This window comes from Orycteropus afer, unplaced genomic scaffold, assembly GCF_000298275.1.
Source record: "Orycteropus afer afer isolate SDZICR_OR568_19922 unplaced genomic scaffold, OryAfe1.0 scaffold00005, whole genome shotgun sequence".
Lineage (NCBI taxonomy): Eukaryota > Metazoa > Chordata > Mammalia > Tubulidentata > Orycteropodidae > Orycteropus > Orycteropus afer.
This window is the reverse complement of record NW_006921592.1, coordinates 27048782-27062421: the sequence shown is the minus strand read 5'-3', so window position 1 is coordinate 27062421 and position 13640 is coordinate 27048782. Positions and strand designations below refer to the sequence as shown.

Sequence of the window (13640 nt, the reverse complement as noted above, 5' to 3'; positions counted from 1 at the left end):
GTAAATTTTGGTCAATGACATGAGACAAAGTATATGTGAACTGCTGTATGAAAAGTGAATTTACTCTGTAAATCTTCACCCAAATCAAAATAAAATTAAAAAAAAAAGTTATTTAATACAACTCTGTGCATTAAAGAGGTTAGAATCAATTGTTAACCTCAGTGCCAAGGAGGACCTATTGCTCAGTGCAGCTAAAGGGACCAATGGAGAAATGGTGATTGCAGGTGTGGAGCAGGAAGATGAGCCAAAAACACACAGCAGATGTACAAAAAGACAAACAGAGACATGTCCAAAAGACGAGTCAGCCTAATTAGAAAAATGAAAGTCCAAGAGTCCTACACATACACACACACACACACACACACACAAATAAATAAATAATTTAGATCCTTCCCTCGCACCAAACACAAAAATCACCTCATAATTGATTGTTTTTATTGTTAGGTGCCATCAGGTTGGTTCTGAATCATAGCGACCCCTGGTGAAACAGAACAAAACATTGCCTGGTCCTGCACCATCCACACAATCACTGGTATATTTAAGCTCACTGTTGCCGTCACTGTGACAATATATATCATTCAGGGTCTTCCCCTTTTTCAATGACCCTCTACATTTCCAAGCATAATGTTCTTTTCCAGGGACTGGTGTCTTCTGATGACATGCCCAAAGTATGTGAGACAAAGGCTCACCATCCTCAATTCTAAGGAGCATTCTGGCTATACTTCATTCAAGACAGATTTGTTCATTCTTTTGGCAGTCCGAGGTATACTTAATACTCAGTTCACTAACACCATATTCAAAGGCATCAATTTTTCTTCAGTCCTCCTTTTTCACAGTACAGCTTTTGCATGCATATGACGTGACTGAGAATACCATGGCTTGATTCAGATACACCTTAGTCTTCAAAGTAACATTTTTGCTCTTTAATACTTTAAAGAGGTCTTTTTCAGCAGATCTGCCCAATGCAGATACACTGTTTGATTTCTTGACTGCTGCTTCCAAGGGCATTGACTGTAGATCCAGTAAAATGAAATCCCTGGCAACTTCAATATTTTCTCCATTTATCATGATGTTGCTTATTGTTCCAGTTGTGAGGATTTGTTTTCTTTATGTTGAGGTATAATCCATACTGAAGGTTATAGCCTTTGATGTTTATCAATAACTGCTTCAAGTCTTCTTCACTTTCAGCAAGAAAGGTTGTGTTACCTGCATACTTCAGGTTGTTAATGAGTCTTCTTCCAGTCCTGATGTAGCATTCTTCTTCGTAAGTCTAGCTTCTAGGATTGTTAGCCCAGATCATTGCTAAAGTACAAAGGATACAACCCTGAAACACATTTTTCCTGATTTGAAGCCATGCAATATACCATTGTTCTGTGTGAATAATTGCTTCTTGATCCATGTACACGTTCCTCATGAGCACAATTAAGTGTTCTGGGATTCCCATTCTTCACAATGTTATCTATAGTTTGTTATGATACACCCAGTCAAATGCCTTTGCATAGTCAATAAAACACAGGTAAACATCTTTCTGGTGTTCTCTGCTTTCAGCCAAGATCCACCTGACATCAGTAATAATACCCCTCATTTCATGTTCTCTTCTGAATCCGGCTTGAATTTCTGGCAGTTCCCTGTTGAAGTACTGCTGCAATTGTTCTTGAAATATTTTCAGTATATTTTTACTTACATGTGATATTAATGATATTGTTTGAATATTTCTGCATTCTGTTGGATCATCTTTCTTTGGAGTGGGCATGAATATGGATCTTTTCCATTCAGTTGACCAGGTAGCTGTCTTCCAAATTTCTTGGCATAGATGAGTGAGAACCTTCAGCACTGCATCTGTTTACTGAAACATCTCAAGGTATTCTGTCAATTCCTGGACCACTGTTTTCCATCAATGACTTCAGTGCAGCTTGGACTTCTTTCATTACCATGATTTCTTGATATATGTTACCTCCTGAAATGGTTGAAAGTCAACCAATTCTTTTTGACACAGTGACTCTGTATTCCTTCCATCTTCTTCTGATGCTTACTGCACTGTTCAATAGAATCTTTCAATACTATAACTCAAGGCTTAAATATTTTCTTTAGTTATTTCAGCTTGAGAAATGCTGAATGTGTTCTTCCCTTTTGGTTTTCTAACTCCAGGTCTTTGCACATTTCATTATAATAATTGGTTTTGTCTTCTTGACCCACTCTTTGAAATCTTCTGTTTAGCTCTTTTACTTCATCATTTCTTCTATTTTCTTTACCTACTCCATGTTCTAGAGTAAGTTACAGAGTCTCTTCTGACATCCACTTTAGTTTCTTCTTTCTTTTCTTTTTAATTTCCTTTTGCTTTCTTCATGTGTGATGTCATCCTACAACTCAAACAGTCTTTGGTCAATAGTGTTCAATGTGTCATATTTATTCTTGAGATGGTCTCTAAATTCAGGTAGGATAAACTCAAGGTTGTACTATGGCTCACCTGGACTTTATTTTCATCAGCATCAACTTGAATTTGAATATGAGCAACTGATGGTTCCTTCCTCAGTCAGCCCCTGGCCTTGTTCTGACTGATGATATTGAGTTCCTCCATAGTTTCTTCCCACAGATGCTGTCGATTTGACTGTTGTATATTCTATCTGGGAAGGTCGAGTTTATAGCTGCCATTTATGTTGTTGAAAAAAAAAGTATTTGCAATGAATAAGTCATTTGTCTTCAAAAGTCTATCATGCAATCTGTGGTGGCATTTCTATCTCCAAGACTATATTCTCCAGCTACCAGTCCTGTTCCTTTGTTTCCAACTTCCTCATTTCAATCACCAGTAAAATTATCAATGAATCTTTACTGCATGTTTGACCAATTTCAGACTGCAAAAGCTGGTAAAAATCTTCAGTTTCTTCATCTTTGGCATTAGTAGTTGGTACATAAATTTGAATAATAATCTTATTAATCTGTCTTCTTTGTGGATATATGGATATTATCACTGACAGCACTGTATTTCAGGATAGATCTTAAAATGTGCTTTTTGAGGATGAATATGACTCCACTGCTCTTCATCATTCTCAGCATAGTAGACCACATGATTGTCTAATTCAAAATGGCCAGCACCATTTCTCTTTGACAGATGCTAACATTATTTATGAAAAAACGTCTTCATAATTCTTGATCTAAGTATACTCTATCATACAGCACATTAATCTCACAAAGATTAGTTAATGTTAACTCAGATAAAATACAAATTATTTTGAATATTTGTGAAAATAAAGCCATCAACCAAATAAAGAAAAGCTAAATATAACAAAAAAGGTAATACCTTGGTCTTCTAATCTTACAGAGAAATTTGATTTATATTTATACAATTCTACTTTAGAATTCTTATTTAATGTTTATAACAATCACAGAAAAGAAATAAACATTCAGGAAATTGTTATTATCTATTCATTGTTAATGTGTAATGAGCACTGAGACACAGAAGAAAAATACAGATAAAATCTCTATCAAAGAGTTCTCAGCCTATATGGTAGACATATAGAAAAAAAATAATCACTGAAATATCAGTGTGATGACAGATAAATTTCTTATTACATCCATCTAAGTACAGAGTACTTTTTGTGTGGTATGATAAAGTGGTGACAAGCTCAGGGTCTGGAGTTAGATGGTCAGGATTCAGATCTCACCTCTACACTAACTTAGCAGTATAGGCTTGGGTAAGTTATTTAACATTTCCATGCCTCAAATTACTTACTTAGAGAATGGGGTAGTAAGAGCTATCTTCCACATATGAACGAGATAATACAAGTAAAGTGCTTAGAAGAAGAGTGCCTACTTTTTCCTCCTAATACAGAAATAACATTGAAAGATGCTAGGAAATGGCTGCTGTTCTTAAGAAGGGATTTAATTTATACTTCATAGATCTATATCTACTTAGAAATTTCATATACTTTTAAGATACTGCATTTGTTTCTTATTTCTGATTATAAATTCAGTAGCTTCCAAGGGCTTTATGTATCCTAACTGTTCATAAATGTCACAGAATTTTAGAATGAGAAAAGACTATCAGATTCTGTAATTTGGTCATTCCAAAATCTGGCTTTGCTTCAAAACTGCTTGTGGACATTTTTATACATATTTCTAGGCTCATTTCCCAACAAAATTTTAATTCAGTAAGCCTGGAATAGAAATGCCAGAAGTCTATGGTTTTATAAAGCTCCTTACATGGGAGCTATAATCAATAGTAATAGACAACTATTACTGTAAACAACTAGAAAAGTAGACAAAATACATGGAACAATTGTTTTCAGACACTAGACACAGAGTGATATATGAAAAAAAGGCAATAAATGAGGTGAATCCTACAGTCGCCCCAATTTTCTGTCCAGAAGTAATATCAGACCCTGTGACAGAGAGGGAAAGACCAAGCAGAGAACAGTGGCCTCATGAGCTGAGGAGATAAAGGTCACAGTTTGGAGAGATTGAGGTGGCAAGACTTCGTGGGGCAGAGTAAGGATAAAATATGTGGGGAAAAAGAGTCCAGAAATATGCAAATGGGTTTCCTTAAATATTTAGCTGAATGTTAAGCTCCGCAAATAAGATTCTACAAGCCAGGAAAAGAATAACTACTATGGAAAAAAACATTAAGCAAAACCATTATAAGTCGAACTACTTACTGGCACTTTCAATACAATTGGAAGACAATCAAGTCCCAACAAATCAAAGTGAAGAGACCAAATTATATACTTGAGGCATTCAAGAGTGGTACCAGAAAAGCCACACCTTATGAGTACTGCTAAACTGCTGTTGTTGGTAATTCTAGAACTTTTCTGCCAGAGATTGAAAACAAACTTCAAAAATTGATTTACAAGCAAATTAACTGCCTGCCAAAACAAAACTCAACATTCTTCAAAGGAAGACATTATATCCAGAGACTTAACAACAAAACATCCATATCTTAGAAAAAAAAATAAGTAGACATACAAAGGAATATGTAAGATGTATCCCTCAACAGAAAGAGATGTAGAAATGACAAAAATGATAAAATTAGCAACAAAGGACTTTGCAACATTCATTACAAATATGCTCAGGGAATTAATGAAAAACATAAAAATAATAATGAGTGAAATGAAAACTATAAAAACAGAACATAATGGAACTTTCAGAGCTAAAATATATAATATCTGAAATGAAAAATTTATATAGATGTACTTAATAGCAGGTTACTCACTGCAGAAAAAAAATCAAATGATCTTGAAGATAGGACAATAGAAACTACCCAAACTGAAACCCAGAGAGGAAAAGGACTAGGAAAAATGAACAGCCTCAGTGACCTCTGGGACAGTATCAAACAATCTAATACATGTTCAATTGCATTCCTAGAAAATAATGGGGAAGGATCCAAATTTTTCTCAAAAAAATAATGGCTGAGATTTTTACATGTTTGTAAAGAAATACTAATCTATGTCTCCAAAAAACTTAATGACCCACAAGCAGGATAAGTACAAATAAAACCATAAACAGATGTATCATAATCAAATTCTTGAAAATCAATGATAAAGAGAAAAAAAAATCAAACATAAGAATGATTACAAACATTGCATCAGATACAGTGCATACCAAAGACATTGGAATGACAGAGTAAGGGGCTGGAGAGAAGGAGATAAAAGAGAGGAAGGAGGGGAAGCTGGAGAAGGAGGGTGTGGTGGGAAAGAAGGACAGGGGGAGGAGGAGGAGAAAGAAAAGAATAGAATACTATACCCAGTGAAAATAGCCTTTAAAAATGAAGGCAAGATAGGAGGAGTTCCACTTCCAGCACTTCGATTTGCCTTCCGATAACAGCTATAAAGTCTGGATAAAATCGAAAACACAATTGCCTGAAGGCTCTGCACAGTGAACGAAAGCAGACAGATCTTGAAGAGAAATGAGACTAGAAGAAAGGACTGGTGCAGGGCAATTTCCTAAGTTTTTCAGCTTTAGCCTGAAGGCAGGCCATAGTCACAGCACTGTGTGGGGCAGGCTAAAAGTCTGTCAGAAAACTTACTGTCTTCCTAGACTGAAGAACCAGAAGACAAAGCTCAGGGCAGCCAGAGATTTTGGAGACTGAAGAAGGAATTCCAGAAAGAAAAGCCAAAGAAGTAGTCCTAAATTCTGTGCATAAAATCTACCTAAGTTTTACCTGACCCCTGTAACATGAATGTCCAAGGAAATTAAACCACCCTGCAGCTAAAGTTAAAAGTCCTGAACTGAGATTTGAAAAGCCATATAGGCAAGAAAAAAATTTGCTGTTTGAACCTAAACAAGTTATCTGCTAAAACAAAAGTATCATCATGCTTTACCGGAATATAACAAAATTGTTTCTACAATGTAACTTTCACAATGTACAGAATACAACCCCAAATTACTCAACACACAACAGGAAAATGTGAGCTATTCTCAGGAGAAAGATCAACCTTAAAATAACCCAGGTAATCTCAGCAAACAACCAAATGGACGTTCTAGACCTGAAAACCACAATGTATATATTTTTAATGTAAATCTGATCACTTTTATCCTATCAGTAAAGTGCTGAAAACACTTCTATGACACTTCATTGCTGTAAGAATTAAGATCAAAATCTTCAAAGTGGTTTTGAGAACATTTATGACTTATCCCCTACTTATATCATTGGTCTTGTCCCACGACCACTGTATCTCTTTCATTCTCGGTTGCAGGATGACTATCTCTCTTTCATTCTCGGTTGCAGCCATACCAAGCTGCTTTCATTTATTTAAGCATGCTGTGATCATTCTTACCTGATGGCCTCTGCAAATAGTCTGTTCTCTCTGCAGGGATTATTCTTCTATCCTGGATTATTCTCTGTGATAGTTAATGTTAAGTGTCAACTTGGTTAGGCTATGATTCTCAGTGGTTTGGCAGACACTATATAATCACCTTCAATTTTGTGAGCAGCCAATCAGTTGAAAGGGGAGTTTCATTGGACATGTGGCCTGTCTCCAGCATATAAATGGATGTTCTGGCAAAGCTCATCTTTTTTCTTGACCCTGCACTATTCACCTGATCTCCTATTCTTGGGATGTAAGCCTGCAGAAGCCTCTGGCCTGGCGCCTGACCCGAAAATTCGGGATTCTTCAAACTCGGCTACCCTGTCATCCAACAGAGGACTACAGCCTGCCACTGACCCATTGATCTGGAACCTGTCAGCCTCCCCAACTGTGCAAAACATTTCCTCACAACTGCATGAACCATTTCCTTGAAGTAAACTTTTCTCTCTATGTATTTATATATGCTTCACTAGTTTTACTCCTCTAGAGAACACAGACTAAGACATGCTCCTACTATTCAACTCTTACTCATCCTTCAAGGCTCATTCAGCTCACAGCTCATCTTCTCTAGAAAGCTTCTCTGCAAATTCTTCCCGCTAAACAGCAGCATTAGGTTCCTCATGTGCTCCCATAGCACTGGGTCTTCCAGATTAACGAACTCATCTGACTTTGTAATGAAGGAGTCCTGGTGGTGCATGGTTAAAGCACTTGGCTGCTAACCAGAAGGTTGGAGTTTCAAACCCACCAGCCACTGCATGGGAGAAAGATGTAGCAGTCTGTTTTTATAAAGATTTCAGCCTTAGAAACCCTATGGGGCAGTTCTACTCCATCCTATAGGGTCATCAGAATTGATTCCACTGTATTGGATGGGGTTCATAGGACTTTATAACTGTGCTTACTCCTTTAGATTCCTCATTAAAATTTTAAGATAAACTAAAAAAAACTCGCCGCCATCAAGTCAATTACAACTCATAGAGACCTGAACTTGGGTTTCCAAGGTGGTATCAGTCGAAGTAGATTGCCCAGTCTTCCTTCCAAGGAATGGCTGGTGGGTTTGAACCGCCAGCCTTCTGGTGAGCAGTCAAATGCTTTAGGCACTATGCCACCACAGCTCCCACATCTTAAGATGCAGGTAGGTGAAAATAAATTCATTACTCTTGGAAATTTATATCCTACAACAGTGGCTATCAATTTATTTATTGCCAACTACACTCACAACAGACGTCCACTGTTAAAAAAAATTCATGAAAATCACTATCCTAGACTAGAGGCATCAAATGCATAAAAAGTGACATAAGACAAGCCTTTTCATTCTTTAACAGGCAAGTTTTGGAGAGGTATCCTGCATTGAGTTTAAGAAACAGAATAAGGAATTAAGGAAAGCCTGATGCAGGTTTTTCTTTCTCAGAAAGCAGGTTATTATGAACTACTCTATTTCAGTTAATTTTGAAATCAAATTAAAACATGTTAAGAATATTAAGAACTTTAAAAAAAAATCAGAATGTAAAGGAATAGATATAACTTATGTAAGCTGAATATTAATGCAATCATTCCCATTACCCCTATTACCTGTTAAGTTCATCCAGACATAAACGCAGTGTTTCATAAGTTGTTAAAGCAATTTCACATTTCCTCTGCTTTACACGAATCAATTCATTGTCTTTTTTGTTTCCATGTAAAATAGTGACTCTGAAATATCCCCAGGTGTCCAATTCATCCCTCCAGTTGTAGAGGACAGAAAGAGGAGCAACAATTAAGAACATCTGAAAAAAAAAAAAAAAAAAAAACCCAAAGTGAAATCAAGGATATCACTTGTCTTTTCTTTAATTTTGACTTTGCAATTAAGACTAAATACAACTGAGCAAGTAGACATATTTGAACATAGAAGAGTCTCAAAAAATACATTGTTGCTCACTTAGCTTTTTATTAGAAAAAAAAATGGATATTTATCATTGTCCAAAGGAACAGCTACTTTTGATTTCCCCCAAAAAGACAGGCTGAGAGCTAAGAGTGAAGTAACCCTATAAAACACAGAAAAGAATGTACACCAGGATCCCAAATGTTAACAACTTCAAGAGTCAAGTGGGTAATGTAAACACGCAAAGCAGGCCAGGTGTTTTTCCTGAAACATATGGTCTTCTGAAGCCCACTTCCTTTTCATTTTCCTCACCCATTCACTTTCTGTTCTTCCTTAGATACTCTTAGCCGAAGACCCAGAATATTCACTGGAAAACTGAAGTAATTAGAAATAAACCTCCACAGCAGTTGTCACTGTATCAATAACTCATTTGTCTCTATTCCCATACAGTCCACTCTCCCACCTGTCATCATCAATGAACTGCCCATGCTCTCATCTAAAACCAATTTGGAATTTATATAGTGACTCTCACCTCACCTTGCCAACCTAAAGTCAATGCTGCAGAAAATGTCCTCAATCTCTTCTATACAATTAACTTTCTCTTTTTAATACACCACATCTATCCACACGCAAATATAATATTTTCCACGGTTCAAAAACAAAATATAAGAGAAACTCCTCTTTGGCCCTATGTCTCCCCATTACGGCAGTGACACTCAAGAGTTATCAGTACTTATTGTTTCTATTTGCTCTTCTCCTGTTCTCTCTTGAACTCATGTAAGTAAGACTTCTACCCTAACCTGTCCAAACAAAACAGTCCTCATTGAGATTCCAACACATCTCTGTTTAGTCTTCACATGAATGCTATGGGGTTCCAGTGACCCTCTCTGTACTAATCCCAAATCCTGCTGTTATTGTCTATTTTAATGATTTTACTTCTTTCTGTTACCACTTCTCCTAAGTTGTTCTGTTTAATAGGATTATCAGTGAGTTTTTTTTTTTTTTAAGTTTTACACTTGTTTAAGTCAATAAACATGAACCAATTAAACATATTGAAAAGTTTCAGTTTTTTAAAAACTAAAGTAATATAATACAGTCTAATAAAAAATAAAGTAATACAACACTGCTCTAAAACTGGACTTCTCTTCTGTGAAACACTTCAGCTAGGCCATTTTTCAGCTATAAGAAGTCAAAGCAGTGACTGTGTTTTAGAAAGAAAAGGAAGAAAAAGAAGAGAAGATTCATCAGTTGAATGTGAGAGTTCTTTTCTCCCACCCATCACCAAACATGTATGACTACTTTCTCATCGTATTTGAGTTATCTCAAACACTTTTGTCCCCTGGCCCACAGTTTATCTTATGACCTCCATTTTTCTCCTATCTTCAAATATAAAATTAGGTCTCTAAGCATTGTTTCCAATTATAGAGTTTTCCATTAAATTTTTATATATTATAAAATGAAAACATTGGGTGCAAATTCTGAGTACCTTAGCAGCTTTCCACTTTAGAGGTCATTCATTAAAATCTAAAGATTCCTACCATTAGCCCTAAGATTCCAGAAGAGGTTTGCATATAAAGGTAGCAACATAATTCCTTAGTGTTTCTTACAGATACTATTGGTCTTCAAAACCATAGGGTAAAAATCAAGGGTAGATCATATGGTTCAATAACTCATTTTATTGTAAAATAGGTAGGAGAACTGAATTATGCTATTATGGAAAGTCTGGAGAGAGTACAAGCAAAGAAGAACCTAACGTGTTTACTACCATACTGTGAATAATACTTCAGTCAATAACCTTTCTTAGGCAAATGATACCAAACAGTAAAATGAAAAGCAGTGTTTAATTACTATGCCACTAAACACAAAGCATCTTTGGTGGCGATTTCTTACTCTGAAGCTAAGATATACTTTTATAAAACTGGGTCTTTAATATAACTGGATCTAAAAAGTAACATAAATGAAAGTAAAAGTATTTCATTTAAATAATATTAAAATCAACAAAGGTTAGGTTAAACAATGCAAATAGAGATTACTGAATTATTTTTATCTCTTTTAGCAAAACTAGCCCAATGATTTAGGAACATGCTTTTAACGTTTGCTTCCTCATGCACTATGGCGCTAAGACAAATGGAGTGCTAGGGAATCTGAAGAGATTCCTAAAGATGTTTGCTGTATGGTGATTTTCGCAATAGCAGCAGTGAATGTATTAAAAGTAATTACTATGACCACTATTGAGTATTTACTGTGCAATGTGTGTGATAATAAGATATAAACTCTATATAAAGTAGGAAGATTTAGTATTTCCATTTTACAGATGAGGAAACTAAGACATAGAGATATTAAATAATATGCCCAAGGTCATATTGCTATGGCAAAGTAGGTATTTAAACTCTGGCCTGTCTAATTAAACAGTTCTTAACCAACACAGTGTTTAGCACTTTAAACCATAAAGTCCATATCCCTGAGACACATAATTTTCTTACTTACACTATAGCTCCAGTACTTCATACAGTGCTTAGAAAATAAAATGTATGGAATTGATAAATGGATTATAAATAAGAATATATCATCAAGGTGGCAATGTAGGAATTGTATATTCAAAGGACAGTGACAGACTAACAGAGCTGAAGCAAAGCCTGCACATATGGAGAAGTGACATATCAAGTTAATAGACAACAATTAAAAAACAAACATTTGAATTTTTGCTATGTTAACTCCAAGCTCTGAAAAATATTCCCTGTTCTACCACTGCAATCTTAATTCTTTGAAAAAAGTCCAACCTAAGTAATTTATGGGAGCTCTGGTGGCATAGTGCCACCTGACTGCCAACCAGAAGGCTAGAGGTTCAAAACCAGCAGCCACTCCTTCGGAAGGAAGGTTGGGCAATCTACTTTTGTAGTGATACCACCTCAGACACCCAAGAAGGGGTTGCTATGAGTCAGATCTAACTCGACGGCAGTGAGTTTGTTTTTTTGGTTTTAAGAATTTACATTCTATTGTGCATAGTGGATAATTTTCCTTGGCATACTGTGACTAGTTAATATATAGAAATTTCAGTTTAGAATTTACTCTGATCAGGAACTCTTCCAAATCTTTTTTTTACAAAAGCAACATAATAATACCATGAAAACTTGAGAAACATTCTATTAAAACATAAAATTATAGACAAGCATCGCTTAAAATATCAATGGATAGCAAATGAATGAATACTAAACCTTGCAATTAAACAAGAGAAGTAAGAGATATGAGAATCGAAATGAAGAAGTAAAATTATTTGTACAAATCATAAACTAGAAGAACAGCAAATCAACTATCATGAACAGCAGAATAAAAAAAAGTGGAGTTCATAAATTTTAAGCATCATTAATATATACAAACAATGAACAGTTAGAAAACAAAATAAAAAAAAGTTTCATTTATAACAGAAACCCAAAAAACAGAACACTTGGCATAAACTTAATGATAAGATGCAAAGTTATATGAAGAAAACTGAAAATTCTATTTTAATAAAATTTAAACAATGAGATTGCTCTTGGATGTGTAGTTTCTGTAATTCAAATATTCATTCTCCCCAAAAACTGATAAATTCGAATAAATTTTCACCAGATTTTTAGGAGATACTTGAGAAAATTTACTTCTCACAAGTTGTAAGAAAGGACAGAGAAATTCTGAAAAGTAAAAAGGAGATATTTAGTTCTACTAAACACTAAATTATATAATGCTAAAATAACTAACACTGTTTAGAACTAGAAAAGAAATGAAAAAATAAATCAATATCACAGAACAATGTGTCCAGAAAGAGACCTAAATATATAAACTTGTTTAATTTTACACAAAAGTAACCCTTCAAATCATTGTGAAAAAGAGTGCTTATTCAATAAGTGATATTACGATAAATAGCAAACCATCTAGGGGAAAAATAAACCTGGATTACTAGATCACTCCTTATAGAAAACCAAATACAAGGTGAAACAAAGATGCAAAAGCATAAAATAAAATCATATATATTATAAAGGAAGTCATGGGGGAATTCATTAAAAATCTTAAAAGTACAGAAGGCTTTTATAAGCAGACATAAAATCTAGAATACACAAAGAGATAAACTTTACTACAAGTCAAAAGTTGACTCTGACAAACTAGAGAAAAAATATTTACAATACACATATTGTTGTTGTTGTTATGTGTCGTCGAGTCGGACCCGACTCATAGCGACCCCTCCTTGGGTTTCTGAGGCAGTATCACTACGGAAGTAGATTGCCCCATCTTCCTTCCGAGGAGTGGCCAGTGGGTTTGAACCGCCAGCCTTCTGGTTAGCAGTCAAGTGCCTTAGCCACTATGCTACCAGAGCTCCATACACATATTAGACAAAATATTAATGTCCAAAATATAAGAATGAAGACTTAGAATCAAAGACTATAGTTTAAAAATAAGAACTTAGCTATTTCATAGGCATTTTTTTAAATGAACATTGCATTAAATGAACCAATACAAATTTATCTTTTGAGAATTTGATCAAATAAAATTATAGCTTTTGTTTGAATTTACTTCTGGGAAATAGTGTATTCCCATTAAAAAATTTCTTTCCAGGAAAGAGACCTCAGATAAGCAAAGCACTATTGAAGAACAAAGGAGGAGGTCTCACACTGCTGGATCTCAAAACCTGCTACACAGTCACAGTAGTCAAAACTGCCTGGTATTGATTTAACGACAGGTACATAGACCAATGGAATAAAATTGAGAACCCAGAAATAGATCCATCCACCTATGGTCAGCTGATCTTTGACAAAGGGCCGAAATCCATTAAGTGGGGAAGAGAATGTTTGCTTAATAAATGGTGCTGGCAAAACTGGAGATCCATTTGCAGAAAAATGAAACAAGATTTGTACCTCACACCATACACAAAAATGAACTCCAGATGGATCAAAGACTTAAATGTGAAACCTAAAACTATACAGTTCCTCAAGGAAAAATTAGGGGCAAAT

General features: G+C 35.2%; 1 protein-coding gene across 1 annotated transcript in view; it reads right to left on the bottom strand.

Moving 5' to 3' along the window:
* Nucleotides 1-13640, bottom strand: part of ERCC6L2 (ERCC excision repair 6 like 2) — a 199323-nt gene that overhangs the window by 133954 nt on the left and 51729 nt on the right. Inside the window, exon 4 of the mRNA XM_007939191.1 lies at nucleotides 8370-8563. Coding sequence (XP_007937382.1) covers nucleotides 8370-8563 — 194 coding nt within the window. The remainder of the gene's footprint in view (nucleotides 1-8369; nucleotides 8564-13640) is intronic.